The sequence below is a fragment of the Tachysurus fulvidraco genome, chromosome 24 (genome assembly GCF_022655615.1).
Source record: "Tachysurus fulvidraco isolate hzauxx_2018 chromosome 24, HZAU_PFXX_2.0, whole genome shotgun sequence".
Lineage (NCBI taxonomy): Eukaryota > Metazoa > Chordata > Actinopteri > Siluriformes > Bagridae > Tachysurus > Tachysurus fulvidraco.
The window spans coordinates 7,753,332-7,765,851 of NC_062541.1; the positions used below are offsets into that span (position 1 = coordinate 7,753,332).

The window sequence follows — 12,520 nt, forward strand, 5'->3', positions numbered from 1 at the left end:
CACAACCGATAAAACTGCATCAGTGCAGGTTTTTTTTTCATTTCCGAGGAATAAATAGAAATGAGCCACCGGGAATAACAGCACACTAAATAATCACTGCATATAAACGGTTTAAGTGTACTGTCTTGGCAATGTGTGATGCAGAACCAAACTTAAACCTGTAAATCCTTTAATTCTCCTGGTGTAAGGTTTACACGGCACTTGCCACGTATCCGAAAGGAACACAACCCTTCACAAGCCAAAGGAATGATAAGGGATTCTGTTACAGGGTTGTAAATATGCACAGTTGTAATTAGTAATACTAAAATAAATTAAATTTAGACTTTACAAGCAGTAATTACACAGGGAGTTTACATTTTTGCCGAATAAGTTCTTAAGTTCTGGATCTACCTTGAATTGTTTCACATCCCTTTTCTTTAGATACAGCTTTGTATACAAACTAACTAAAGGTCTTAGAATTTTAGAATATTATTTCCAAATAAACTCCAGCAAAATCTTACATTTCTGTAATAGTTTTGCAAAAGGGAAAGCAAAAAGTAATTTTTTGCCTATACATTCATGATAGCTAAATAAGCATTTTCAAATGTTCTGTTTATAAATGTGGAAAATCTGGCTAAAATTCTCACACTTGCATTCGAAATTCAACCTTTTTATAATGCAGATGTCTGCAGAGCATTCAGACAGCTTAAAGCTACATGATCAAGTGTGTGTGGTGTGTCAGGGTGAAGACACGTCACGAAAATAAAATCCTAACCAGCATAAACATGTACTAGACCTGCATGGAGTCTACAGTTTCTGACTTGGGAGGCCTAAAGGTCATAAACCAAGTAAAATAATGGGTTATATAAAAATGTTTCAGGAGCAAGGTGTTGATCCAGGCACATACCTTTGCTGAGAACCAGAAATCTGGGGCATCCATTCTCAAAATACAACCACACGGGCATAGGATGTCAGGGGAGATCACACATTTTCAGGTATTGTTTAAATTTAATTAAGGTTAGTCCAGTGTGTAGTCACTGTTATATGCAGCTCTATTAAACCCAATTGTCTGCAATGTCATTTTAAAGAAGGATAAAGAGAAGGATGAAGAGAAATGAAGGGGAACTGATTAAAGTCCCCATAGAAGATACATTAAATAAGCATAAAATGTGAGCAAATAAACACTAAAACATCATGAACATTTTAACCATATTTATTTAACAACTTTCAGGGAAAATGGCTCTACTTCTCGCCCTGCTGTTGGTCAGGCATGCTTCTGATGATGTCTGAATCGCCTGTGAGGGGAGAGATGACGCATATAAAAACATAGTTAAATCTTTGGATGGCGTTCTGACTGCAGATGCTGTAAACATGTTTTAGATTGCTGTGCCTGAGGTGACATTTACTTACCGGGGTCAATGATGGCAAGTGTGCACACCCTGTAGTATTTACCACAGGCTGTGCCAAGCTCAATGTTATTTCCACTGTAGTGGTGAACACCGGTCTTGGCCAACATGGCGTAGTACTCGATTTCTGATTTCCTGTGAGAGAGGGGAAAAGTGTTACACAACCCCAAGCATGTATCATGAACACTCTGATCTCAGGGGCTGTAGTGTCTTCAACTACTTACAGCAATCTAAAACTGCAAAACCAAAATCTGCAACTTTCAAAATGACTAATTTCTTAGCCAACTGAATGCTAGAAGCAAGACCCATGAACAAAATTAAACGCAATTACATTTCCTGAAAAAACTTTGACAACTTTTCTAAGACACATTCAGCATATAAAATTGCTCTATGCATGAATACTACAAAAGCTGTCAGATCTGTCAGAAATCTGGTGGTGCCACAACACCTGGTCTATTCTCATGCCTTCAATTATTAAACTCACAGAATAATTTAAAACAGGGAAAGACTCAAGCAAAGTAACACCCAAACGTTAAATCATCTTGCACAAAAACAATCTGACTGTGCAACTTTGCAGGAAACAGACCAGTGCGCAAGGAGAAGATTAAAAAGGAGTGTGTGTGTTACCTTTTAAGATTAGGCCACATATTCAGTCACATCCCAACAAATCAGTTTTTCCCCCCCCAAATAAAACAAACTCAGTGACAGAAATGGTTGTCTGCATTCTGCAGTCACGAATATCTGTAGGCCAATTTCACGCAAAACCATGAAACATTTATCAGGTGTGTCTCAAAAATAGAGACTTAAAGGTTTGATTGTGTGTAGGCTTAATTTATATCTAATATTCATCTGGTCAATTTCTAGGTTAGATTTCACACAATGTTTTAAGACTGTTGTGCTCTGAATTTGCTGTCAGTACATCAGTAGTGCCTTTACTGTGCATGATAATTGTGCATCCTTACCTCTAGAATAACGGTGTAGGAACTATTAATATGATTGTATGACATAGTACTGATTAGAAGTGCACACTGTTGTGAGCATATCTGGAGACATACTGTACTGTTTGTATCACATCATTCTACAGCAGGGGGTCTCAAAATAACTCCACAGTTTATACTGATACTTTATTTTATTTCACTGATGAATAATGTACATAGATACCTCAGAGCAGGGCAGTTGTTGGCCAGGATGACCAGCTTGGCTTTGCCCTGGCGAATCATTTTCTGTGACTGTTTGTATCCCAGCACATATTTACCACTCTTCATCACCAGCTGCAGTCTGGAGTTGATGGACTCCAAGGACTTTTTCTATGGTGGAATAAAGGGTGTGTTATAGTGATAAACTCGCAGCAATTCTCATCATTAACAGCACAGATTCCCAAACCCTGGTCCTGCACATTCCCTTCCAAATCTTACCCAAACTAAGGAAGAATTGTTGTATTTGATGTTTCAGAGAACACAGTTTAGGATCAGAGTTGGAAAGCTGAGCTGTGGAGTTTATTCATATCAACAAAGATAGAGATTTATTCAAAAGATTGTGCTGACACACACACACACACACACACCCGGTTCACTATCTACAACTCAAATATGGATAGAAAAAAAAGTTTACAATTATGTTAACATTGTGTGTAATACAACATCTGGCTGTTCAGAGACTAAACCTGAACATGTCTCAAAAGCCAAACTCGGAAGCTGGCGCTATAACGCTAGTGACTTCAGCTATAACACTAGTGGGTTTAGCTATAATGCTAGTGAGTTTAGCTATAATGCTAGTGAGTTTAGCTATAATGCTAGTGAGTTTAGCTATAATGCTAGTGAGTTTAGCTATAATGCTAGTGAGTTTAGCTATAATGCTAGTGGGTTTCCTCACGTTTTCAGCTACTTTGCTTAAAGCAGTTTACATTTCATCGCAAAACAAACGTATTGTAACGTCTCACTCATCTTCGTAAGGTTATAATAACACAAAAAGACGTAAAGGCTGTAAATAAACTCGAGGCCTCGGCGTGTCACTAACACGTGAACACAGACGCCATGAATTAGCGGCTCTGAGTCTCACCGTTTTCTTTGCGGCTACCATTTTAGCTTCAGTCCGTTCCAGCCGACCTGCACACACAAATATCACAAATAAACTCTTTCCTTTTTGAAATATAACAACAGGGGGTTATAACGCGCACGTTAAAATGAGTTATTTTCTCATTTTGATGAAGAGCCACACTTACTGCCTGGTTAACTCCAAGATGGCCTGATAGAGAAAGGACTTCCCACAATCCACCGCGCTCGTAAACCACACGCCTTCATCGCGACAATACGACCTTACAACGAGTCGAATCCCAAATGACTCTCTGCTCCCTTTACTCGAGCACTATATAGAAAAAACATGGCGTCTGCTTCGGAATATATAGTGCACTATATAGCCAAAGTAAAGGCATTTGGGATTGAGTCCAATATTCTTTACAGGCGAGAATACAGAGATTTATATTTCTGTAGTTCCTGCAAAGTTTGTGACTTAAAATGATGGTACTGTTGTTTAATAAATTTAATGTAATTTAATTTATACTGCAGCAGTTCTTCTGTAAATTAAAAAAATTAATAAACAACATTTCCATTCACCAGAAACTTCAACTAAATTAATTAAATTAAATACCATTATTTATAGCATGTTAATTTTATAAACATGCTAATAATTAGATAAACTTAATGAATAGAATAGCTTTAATGACGCAATTTTTACAACTGTAAATTTTTTACAAATTTATAAAACAAAATGAAGAAACTATTGGAGATGTTATAAGGGTTGTGTATTGAAATGGTGCCATACGTCCTACACACAACAAACCAAATTGTGTACTATGTATTATTTCTAACAAATTTTTATAATTTATTATTAAATAATATTATAATTTATTATTATTTTAGATTCTAGAAATCGCCGCCAGATGTCGCTGATTTCTCGCCGTTGTCTAATTAATAACACTTTTGATTAACAATCTTTCATCATAATTTATAAAATACATGTCTTTATGCAGTTTTTTATTAAAAATATTAAATATTATTAAAATATCATTTCACGCAGTCCGTATCCTGTATCCTATACATGTGTCTGTGTGTTTGTCGAACAAACTTGTGATGGTGACGAACAGATTATTTATTAATGATGCGAATTCCGGATCTGTTCAGTGAGTCAGATAATAAGATCCGACTCTTTACTCTCCCAATTGACTCTTTGCCATTATACTTCTAAACCTGTTATTGTTAATCTTTGCTTACCTAAAGAAATCTTATGATATGAATCTGTTTAAACATTACACACCAACACATATTGTTCCTGATATTTCTGTGCTCCATTAAGAAGATTCATTTACATTCAATATGATAACTGATCTCCTCCCCTAATACACCACATATAACTGCCTTGGACAATCAGCAGGCACAGATTGTAAGATGGTAAGTGCTACTATTGGAATACTTTTGATTACATTCAAATAAAAAAAATAAAACAACAAACGGTTCTTATGTGAGTCGGCTCTTAAAGTTCACTTCAAAGAGTCGATTCGTAGAGCCTCCTCATTGAGCGACACATCACTCTTATTTAATGCAAACCTACACTTCTTGTGTCCTTCTGACTTAGGAAGGCAGGATGGGATGCAACTCCAGCACCACGGCACAAGACAAACCACATTTAAACTCCAAATCAGAATGTCCTGAATCTGATGGAGTCAGTAGTGGTAAGTTTTATTATATATTTTTTATCTAAATGCAGCTAATGTCTGTTTTAATAGTCATTAATCTTTGTGGTGATTATCTTTTATCCCTGAATAGTTACCGGTATGTACACATTGTGTAATAGACTTCAGGTTGGTGACTGAATTGTCAGGTATACATAAATTGTTTTGTATAAATATAGAAAGTTTAACTTTTTATCATGTCATTTTTATTGTTTTCTCATTTTTTGTTTCCTAAAGTGGATCTACTAACCATATCTAAAAGTGGTAAGACTTTGTTGAAGACTGCTACATAGAGATCCCCAGAGACACAACCAGACAATTCTTAATGGCTTAAGATTTCACTCTATAATAATAATAATAATAATAATAATAATAATAATAATAATAATAATAATAATAATAATAATAATAATAAATGTAGACATTTTAATAATGGTTTAATATTAAATCTAGGCATTTTTTAAAATTCTTTACTGACCAGGTATGACAGAGAAGCCATCACTGATCCCTTTAGAAAAGCCCATAAGCTTTATAACTCAATAACACATGAAGAACACTTTTTCCTAAAACATCAATTGAAATTGTGTTGAACCTAATTTTTGGATTCAGTGTTTTTTTTTCCAGCTGAACAGAAGGATTATTTCCTTCTCAGGACCTCCATATTTGCTTTTTCCACGGATCTTTGCTTGTTATCCGGATATAAGGGTCAATACTCCTACATCAATGAAAATAAAGCATAGCTTCAGGAGGAAATAATTTCATGCAAATATTGTAGATATAAGAGGAAAGTAGGCAAGCTGCCATGTTACCACATCCTCGGGTACATTACATTTACTGCTGCAGTGAACAGTGTGCTAAAAAATTGTGTACAGATCTACAAAGCTTTTTTTTGGACCAGGTTGCTTAAAAAAAGAGTGCATATGAAACACAGTCTGAAATAAATAAAAAAAAATAAAGAATTAAAATTTTATTTCACAGTGACCTTTTCTGACAGTTATGATTCTTACAGTGTTTTTGGGCCAAATTGCCCGAACAATGTCTTTGATTTAGCTAGATGTTAATGTATCAGCAAGTACCTGCTATGTCCTCTAATCATTAACAAAAAGACCTCCAACAAAGTATGCTATAGTAACCAGCAACACATTATGTGTGTTATGAATGAGCAATCTGTTAGTGGTTTTAAAATAGCTCCTTGCTACACTCTATAAATATTATAAATTGATTCATTATCTTATTTTGTTCATTCTTTTTCCTATTTTACTTCCTTTTTATATTTAACTTTAGAAACCTGTGTCGCTGAGGTGAAAGCACTCATCTAAATTTAGTTTATACTTTACCTGAGTGTATATGAAAATGAATAACTTGTAATTATATTTTTCAATTATTATAAGATAAGATAAGATAAGATAAGATAAGATATTCCTTTATTCGTCCCACAATGGGGAAATTTCTCTGTTACAGCAGCAAAAATATATATATAAAAAAAAATAAAGAATAATGACATAATATAATATAATATACAGTAAAAAAACAAAAATGTGTAAAAAGAGTAGTGGTTACACTGAAGACATATTGCACATAGGTAATATTGCACATTTTTCAAAAAAACATATCTAAAAAACCATATCATATTATTATTAGCATTTTCATGTTATTTATTATATACATCTAAAAGATGAAGCCTGAACAGTTTGTTTGGGTGAAACAGTTTGCCTGAACTAACCCCCGTGTTCTTTTAAATACTTAAGCACTTGTGCAGAACGGCACTTAAAATAGTCAGTACAGTACAGACTCAGTACGTTTACTTCAATAATTATAAACTGTTGTTCCCTGCTATTGCCCTGATAAATGTCATAAATTTTTTTAAGAAATATCAAATATCTTGAAGTTCTCTTTTCTATCCAGTAACCACTGCAGAGAATGATCTGAATCACGATGCTACAAAACCAGAACCAGCACCAGATGAAAACCAAGGTACGCAACACACAGACACACATCCACCTGTCAATTAAAAATCTCTGTCACATTATCATTTACTTTTTCTTGCAAAAGATATATTCACTTTTTTATTTTATCTTATAATTTTTTTATTATATATATATTAAAACCTGGAAAAATTAATTTCTTGAATACAAAAATGTCAAATCGGTTATTTTAATATAGTATTTTCAGAATTGGTTATATAAACAAATAATATAAAATTCAAAAGGCAAAATTTACAGGGGGAAAAAGACATTTGCTCAGTGTTCGTGGTTCATTTTGCTTGATCCTTGTGTGTCATTTGGCTGGAAAAAGTGAATATTATAAGTGAAGGAATCCAAACTAACATTTAAAGAATACATATGATAATGAAAAAGGGTGTGGAATGTAAGTTATTAGATGATATTTATAAATCACTCTTAGGAAAAAGGACATTTCAGTAGAAGTGAAAAATGTATATATGAATTTATATTAATTATATATTAATATATTATAATATTTAAATTTATATTAGCATTTTGTTTTATTCAATATGAATTACTTAACTTACAATGCCTGAACATTTTGAAAATAAGCTGTAATTCTGAAACCCAATGAATATGCTTTTGCAAATATAGAAATTAAACATCTTCATTTGTTAATTTTATGAAAAGGGTATACAACATTTTGAAGAAGCTGTGCTGGTTGCTTTCAGCTTCTAACTAGACTCCGTTTCCCAAAACACAGCTAATAAACATTATACTTACATACTGTATAGAAGGTACTCCTCATCCCACTTTTACATCTTTAGGATATATATATTAAATGCTTTTAGGTGTAATTATTACATAATTATTACAATTATGTTATAATTATAGTGATATTTCTTACATTTGGTTTAAGTGGGTTAATAACATTTTATGAAAGAGAATAAACCAGTAAAAACATGTCAACAGAATCTGAAGCTCCAGCAGCAGAAAAGGCAGATCATGTGAAAGAAGAGGAATAACCAGGTCAGTGAGATTTCTGAAGGCTAATCAAATGCATTATTTTCCATTATTTTCATCATATCTTGTTTGCTTTGCTAACTCTTGTTTCTCATTCAGGTGCAAGCGAGTAACACTGAGGCTCACAGACAGTGTAGCTTTATTATAGGAGATGTGGGGAAATCTGATCATGAACATCTTCCAAAATGTTTTCTTTCTTTCTGAATAACAGTTTGCTAATGATTTCATCTATGCCTCAAGTTCCTGTTATCACGTCAGCATCTATAAGCATCATATAAACACCACCTTCTTCATTCTCTCTCACTGTTAATTAGACCATAACACAGCTTGTCATGTAACGAAGAATCCAGAAGGTCTATTGACCTAAAGACTTTCCCACTGATGGAAAACTGTTCCAAAGACTCCATACTGAAACTGGAGACTCCTTAAACAAATCTTTAATAAATATCTCCCTATAAAAATGCTTTATATTTAGCTTTGTGTCTGCAAAAGCTGTGACATGTATCTGGTTTATTTATTATCAGACTCTGTACACAAGGTTGTGCGAATGAGCTGTTCTTATGGAAATTCAGTCCAAAGAAACAAAATAACATGCAATTAGAAATTAGTTTAAGACCGTTGGACCAATTAGATTTGTGCATTCAACAGAGCTAAAGCTAAATAATTCGCAGAAATGTTACTACTGAGTGACCAAATTGTTTCCTCACTGGATTGACTTTTTTTTTTAATATAATCACAATATAGAATTTTTACAATAGACTACAAACCACCTCACACTATGTTCAAAATATTTCTAAATTATATCCATCAGCACAAAACTTAGAAAAAATATATCCCAAGTTATAGGTTTGAGGATTACCCAATTTTGAATGCACAAACTGGCAACCCTGGTGGCCATGTTCATCACAAAAAAACTGAACATTTTCTGTGTGATTTCACATGTTTATAAAAATCATCACTGATCCAAAATAAGGTTAAAATTTATTCAGGTGTACTTTTAATATTGTAGAGTAAGAAATACAGATCACTCTGTGATAGTGCTGATTTAACTAAAATTATAACTTTAATTATAACAGAAATATTATATTGTAAAGCAAATTCAATTCGAGCGATAAACCTACATTACACTAGATCATGGAATAGATGAGGCTGATGTAGAGATGCAGAAATGTCCAAATCATGGAAAGTACAAATAGGAAAAAAATAACATCAATTTAACAAGTGCACAATGAATTATAAGGTCAATAATTTATCACAGTATTGCTGTGTATAAATTATAACGGTATCCTAAGATGAAGGCTGGCTTCCAGTCTAATTCTAGCTTTACAATTTGGCTGTGTTTGTGGCAGTTAGTCAGGATGCGTCTGTTATGGGTCCCAACACAGCGACTGCCTCGATCTCAACAAGGCCACCCTATAGAGAGAAGAATATAAACAAAAGTAAAATGAGAAACTAATTGAGACAGAGTAAAACATTTCAAACAGTTTAAAGTGCGCTTGACTGACTAAACTGTTTGGGCATGTATGTATTATTCAGACACTCTGATTTTTTGGTTTGAACAAAAAAAATCAGTATTTGTTTGAAAATTTGTGATTTTTTGTGGAAAACTACTTGAATTGGTGAAGCACAGGATTCTTCTTTTAAACTACATCCAGTGAACACGTCATTACCTTCTATGAAAGCTGTACTCATGTTCGACACACATGAATAAAAGACAATGCTGAAAGAAAATCTGTGGTAATTTAAAAGAAAATTCAAACTGCTCCTAATATCACAGACTTATTAATGTATAGAAACAATGCAAAATATACCATCGGAAGTTAAAGTAGTGTTCTGTAAGATCCTGTTACATGAGATAATGATGTTATTTCTCTACACGAATGTTCCTAAAACTAAAGCTGTACAGGACTTATCCTTTTTGAATACCATCCCAATGACAGGTTTGTATGTTAAATCCATGGTTCAGTAAATATAAATAACGTGAAGACTATAAATTCAACTGAATTGTTGCATTTCATTTACAATTCACATGATCTCTTGAGACAGGATACATGGCTGAGAGTACACTTGGTCTAAAACCTGATCTTCTGAAAAAAAAAAAAGGATGCTGCACCATCATCACAGACCAGTGCACTTACTCGAGGCAGAGCAGCAACTTGATAAGCAGCTCTAGCTGGGAAGTTGCTGCTGAAGACTGTTGAAGGAAAAAAGATACAAAAACATGTATGGAATTAAGAATTTTATTTAAAACATATTTAATTAATAATTGAAACAATTAAAACTAATAATTTTATTTTAAAACCTATTTAATTACTAAGTTAAACAAAATGAAAACTAATAATTGTATTATTTTAAAACATTATTATTATTAACATATTTAATTAATACTACAAAATTTAAACTAAATCCATGGCTGTAGGTGATTGTGAAAGCTAACAGTGGTGAAACAGCGCCACCATGTGTGCATTTGAGAAAGCAACACAAACATTCTGTAGCTGCCAGTCGTGTACTTACAATGCTTATAAACATCATTGACATTGTTGAAGTCATTCATGTCTGCCAAGAGCACAGTGGTCTTAACAACTGCCAAAAAGAGCACGTTTTATTAGTAATGGTAAATCAAATACATGCCACCTTTCTGTTTGCTTCCATAGTGGAATCTTTGTTTTTAAGGAAAAAATGATTAATATCCATTCAATTGATTCTATATCAACTTTTTCTGCTGTTTATAAAATAGCCCACATTACAATTCAAACATCAAATGATAAGTTAAATATACACATAAATTATAGTGTATATAATTCTTTCAATATTATCTTAAAGAAATTAAGATATATATTTCTTAATTGATTAATTAATAATAATAATAAATAATAAATAAATAAATAAATAATAATAATAATAATAATAATAGAACTAAAATGTCTCTCTCTCTCTGTGGAATATTTGTGGTATCCCATTTTTATTTTATGTCTTTTACCTACCATTTTCATATCCACATCCAGCTGCTTTCAGAATCTCTCCCATGTTAATAAGGGCCTTTGATTTAAGAACAAATGTGTAAATATAAAAAACAGAAATGTATATGCAAATATCAACAAAGAAATAAGTAAAAAATAAACCCATTAAAAATGTTTAATATTAAAAAGTGTCAAGGGACTGAGCTCAGAGAGATATAAACCCATCTCACCTGTTTAGCCTGGGCCTGGACACCTCCTGATACTAACTGACCTGTTACTGAGTCCATTCCAAGCTGCCCCGAAATGTACATGGTGCGATCCACCACCACAGCCTGGCTGAATGAATAAGTAATATTCCCTCAATTATTAATCATAGCTAACAAAACCCAGTGTTTTTTATATGTAATAATTTGACAGCAGAAACTTTATCAGAATTTTCTCATGTCCTGTTATAACCAGGCTGAAAATACTAATGCTTGTGTCACACTGCAATTTATCTCTGCTACCAAAGATCATTATATGCAATCATTTAAGTTTCAGTTAATCTTTATAAATAATAACTCAATTGAAAACTGTAGCAAGGTGCCAAGTAGAAAAAAAGAAAAAAATAACCCAGAACAAATTCCAAAAGTCATTAAACCTGATGGCCTTAAACCTGAACCTAGCTGCCTATTGGCTGAGACGGTGCTGCCCCAAAATGACAACCAAGACAGTATCCACAATACATAATTACACCTTTCATCTGACAGCTTTCAAGAAGGAGGTTGATGTGTGTGGCAATAAATAGGACTGCAATCTTAACACAAATATAAAAAATGTACTTGCATTTCTATAGACAGTTTAATAGACATTTGCACCTGTTCACCTAAAAACAAAACAAAAACACCTGAGATTCATCTCACCAATCTGACACCTACCTGTATATGCCCTGTCTAATTGGGGCTTTAGATGTATAAGGTATTTGCCTCCTAATCGAATCCTCCATCTGATCAGGAATGAAAATGAACATGCACAAAGTTGCTGTGCTCTACATATCTGTACTAAGACCCGCCCCTGAACAAACACTTTACTCATTTGCATTCATTTGCATATTCATTAACTTTACAGATTGATTCATTAATTGATAATTAACTAGTGTTGTTTATGTCGGGAAGGTAAAGCTGCACTGTAAGGTGAATTAGATCTCTGATAAAATGACCTAAAGAGATTTAATAATGCAGGAATTCACTGTGTTGCCACATGCATGAAGTTTACAAACTATTTCTGACCTGTAAGGACCGATGGCACCCGGAGCAGCAGCAGTGTTAATAATCCTCCGAATTATTGTAGACATTTTGTTTGACAGGTCGCAATTTCTCTAGTGAAAACTTTCAATGGAGTTTGACACAAGAGACCACGCTCTAGCCTGGAGTTAATGTCCACTGACAGGTTTCACAGTGCGCATGCGCATCATATAATGTCCACTGGCAGGTTGCATAGTGC

At 33.5% G+C, this 12,520-nt stretch overlaps 2 protein-coding genes and 1 long non-coding RNA gene across 4 annotated transcripts; 1 reads left to right on the plus strand and 2 right to left on the minus strand.

Moving 5' to 3' along the window:
- Positions 1-1,176: 1,176 nt before the first annotated feature.
- rpl30 (ribosomal protein L30) lies at positions 1,177-3,717 on the minus strand. Its single transcript, XM_027175860.2, has 5 exons — positions 3,607-3,717; positions 3,444-3,490; positions 2,547-2,692; positions 1,390-1,520; positions 1,177-1,274 (listed from the first exon to the last, which is right to left on the minus strand). Exons 2-5 carry the CDS (start codon positions 3,462-3,464, stop codon positions 1,222-1,224), a joined length of 351 nt encoding a protein of 116 aa, XP_027031661.1. The 5' UTR covers positions 3,465-3,490; positions 3,607-3,717; the 3' UTR covers positions 1,177-1,221.
- Positions 3,718-4,961: 1,244 nt separating this feature from the next.
- Positions 4,962-8,541, plus strand: LOC113661549. Its single transcript, XR_003445052.2, has 4 exons — positions 4,962-5,112; positions 7,018-7,086; positions 8,028-8,084; positions 8,178-8,541. It is a non-coding gene; the product is annotated as an uncharacterized LOC113661549 (long non-coding RNA).
- Positions 8,542-9,047: 506 nt separating this feature from the next.
- Positions 9,048-12,486, minus strand: rida (reactive intermediate imine deaminase A homolog). Of its 2 annotated transcripts, none has more exons than XM_027175859.2 (6): positions 12,307-12,486; positions 11,269-11,374; positions 11,063-11,117; positions 10,593-10,661; positions 10,217-10,272; positions 9,048-9,491 (listed from the first exon to the last, which is right to left on the minus strand). In XM_027175859.2, the coding sequence occupies exons 1-6, from the start codon at positions 12,369-12,371 to the stop codon at positions 9,432-9,434; spliced, it is 411 nt and encodes a 136-aa protein (XP_027031660.1). In that variant the 5' UTR covers positions 12,372-12,486; the 3' UTR covers positions 9,048-9,431. The 2 variants fall into 2 exon arrangements, with proteins under 2 accessions (XP_027031660.1, XP_047664209.1); XM_047808253.1 differs by lacking the exon at positions 12,307-12,486 and adding an exon at positions 11,956-12,110.
- Between the last annotated feature and the right edge of the window lie 34 nt (positions 12,487-12,520).

Excerpts from the sequence above, each read along its gene's own strand:
- rpl30 (XM_027175860.2), bottom strand. The coding sequence starts at position 3,464 with ATGGTAGCCGCAAAGAAAACG. Across the intron at positions 1,521-2,546 it reads AACAACTGCCCTGCTCTGAG|GAAATCAGAAATCGAGTACT; the intron begins GTATCTATGTAC and ends CCTCTCTCACAG. Across the intron at positions 1,275-1,389 it reads ACTTGCCATCATTGACCCCG|GCGATTCAGACATCATCAGA; the intron begins GTAAGTAAATGT and ends CTCCCCTCACAG.
- rida (XM_047808253.1), bottom strand. The coding sequence starts at position 12,047 with ATGTTCATTTTCATTCCTGATCAGATGGAGGATTCGATTAGGAGGCAA. Across the intron at positions 10,273-10,592 it reads CAATGATGTTTATAAGCATT|TCTTCAGCAGCAACTTCCCA; the intron begins GTAAGTACACGA and ends TTCCTTCAACAG. Across the intron at positions 9,492-10,216 it reads AAGTTGCTGCTCTGCCTCGA|GGTGGCCTTGTTGAGATCGA; the intron begins GTAAGTGCACTG and ends TTCTCTCTATAG.